Source organism: Arachis duranensis, unplaced genomic scaffold (genome assembly GCF_000817695.3).
Source record: "Arachis duranensis cultivar V14167 unplaced genomic scaffold, aradu.V14167.gnm2.J7QH unplaced_Scaffold_94383, whole genome shotgun sequence".
Lineage (NCBI taxonomy): Eukaryota > Viridiplantae > Streptophyta > Magnoliopsida > Fabales > Fabaceae > Arachis > Arachis duranensis.
The window spans coordinates 23,498-25,589 of record NW_026265228.1 but is presented as its reverse complement, the minus strand read 5'-3'; the positions used below and the strand labels follow the sequence as shown (position 1 = coordinate 25,589).

General features: G+C 46.8%; 1 protein-coding gene across 1 annotated transcript; it reads right to left on the bottom strand.

Moving 5' to 3' along the window:
* Positions 1-4: 4 nt before the first annotated feature.
* On the bottom strand, positions 5-1,835 carry LOC127744698 (cytochrome c oxidase subunit 1-like; the record flags this gene model as incomplete). Its single annotated transcript, XM_052256808.1, has 1 exon — positions 5-1,835. A coding segment is annotated over exon 1 (1,107 nt), but the record flags the coding sequence as incomplete, so codon positions are not given.
* Between the last annotated feature and the right edge of the window lie 257 nt (positions 1,836-2,092).

Here is a 2,092-nt window from a genome sequence, read left to right as displayed (position 1 = left end):
CATGTAGAGCAATGTCTAGCCCAGAATTAGCCGGGACTATTCCAGTGAGTCCTCCTATGGTGAATAAAAAGATGAACCCTACAGCAAATAACATGGGTGTTTTGTATTGTATCGAGCCCCCCCACATGGTAGCGATCCAACTAAAGATTTTGATTCCTGTGGGGACAGCTATGATCATGGTAGCTGCGGTGAAGTAGGCACGGGTATCAACGTCTAAGCCCACAGTAAACATATGATGAGCCCAAACAAGAAATCCAAGAACACCTATACTGATCATGGCATAAACCATGCCTAGATACCCGAAGACCGGTTTTCCCGAAAAAGTCGAAACGATATGACTTATGATACCGGATCCAGGCAGAATGGGAATATACACCTCTGGATGACCGAAGAACCGAAAGAGATGCTGGTATAATATGGGGTCCCCCCCTCCTGCGGGATCAGAAAAGGTTGTATTAAAGTTTCGATCGGTTAATAACATTGTAATAGCCCCTGCCAGTACCGGAAGTGATAATAAGAGTGGGAATGCTGTTACTGGAACGGACCACACAAATAGGGGTGATCTATGCATAGTCATTCCAGGTCCACGCATGTTGGAGATAGTTGTTATAAAATTTATAGAACCTAAAATGGATGAAACACCAGATAGATGAAGACTAGAAATTGCTGAATCAACTGCTCCTCCAGAATGGCTGGTAATACCACTTAAGGGCGGATAGACCGTCCACCCAGTGCCGCTACCCACTTCTACTAAGGCTGAGCTTAATAGGAGCAAGAGACTTGGTGGCAACAACCAGAATGAAATATTATTTAATCGTGGAAATGCCATGTCAGGTGCACCTATCAGAATCGGAACAGACCAATTACCAGATCCACCTATCATCGCCGGCATAACCATAAAAAAGATCATTAAAAAAGCGTGAGCCGTTATTAAAACATTATAAAGTTGATGATTCCCACCAAGAATTTGATCGCCGGGTCGTGCTAATTCCATACGAATCAATACTGAGAAGCATGTGCCCATCACTCCAGCAATGGCACCGAAGATGAGATATAGAGTCCCTATATCCTTGTGGTTGGTGGAGAACAGCCATCGGACCGGATTTGTCATAAAATGGAGAATCTTTCGTTTCCTTCCTTATCAGAGAGGGGCCCCTTCTTAGGGAGCGGGGCTTTTTTCTTGAAAAAGGGGGAGTGAGAGGGTAAGGAAAGAGGGGTGGGGAAGGCACTAAAAAAAAAAAGGAAAGCCCTCACTTTATTGATGGGAAATTTGGATCCCCTTTTCCTCTCAACCCCTCCCCCCAGGTTCAGGAGAGGGTCAACGCAAGGATCTTACTTCGAAGCAATCTCTGGAGTTTTCCCTTATCCGAACGGGTCTTGCAAGAAAAGATGATTTCATATTGAGCTCCAAATATACGCTATTGGGATAGGATGGTTCCCACTAGCTCTCCCCCCTAAGAACCGCACGTGCGAGTTCCCCCGCATACGGCTCAAGTGGCGAAGGTTTGAAGACGCTCGGCCAACAACGTAAAGGAAGGGGGCGCGAAAGCCTACTTTAGAGAAAGGCTAACGACGCGCATCCGCTGGGAGAGGAACGAATCCTTCGCACTTGGTAAGCGCTTCGCTGTAGCCAAGCTTACAGCTAGCCTATCGCCTAGAGCCAAGCTTCGACCGCGACTGCTCGTCGCTTCTGGGCGCCTTATTCCGTCACCCGAGATCCAAGTCAGCACCGGCAAAGATCTCTTGATTCCTCCCTTACTATTATCACATGCGGGCCGCGACAAGCTACCTGTCGCCTATCTCACCCCCTTTCTTTTCTTATTGCGAGACCTAGATCATTTACTGTCTGGCGATAAAGAAGAGAGGCCAGGCCACATTCTCGTCGGCGATACAAACATCGTCTCCAAGAATGGCATACCTAGTAAAGCGCTGTCCTGGGTACACCTTTTCTGCACAATAAAACATCACTAAGTGATGTGTTAAAGTGAAGAGAGGCCAAGAAGACAGAAAGCCAAGAGGTTGTCCTACTCTAAAGAATACGACACCTCGAACTGAGCGAAGAAAGGTACTTCAAAGATAGATCTGCTGAAGA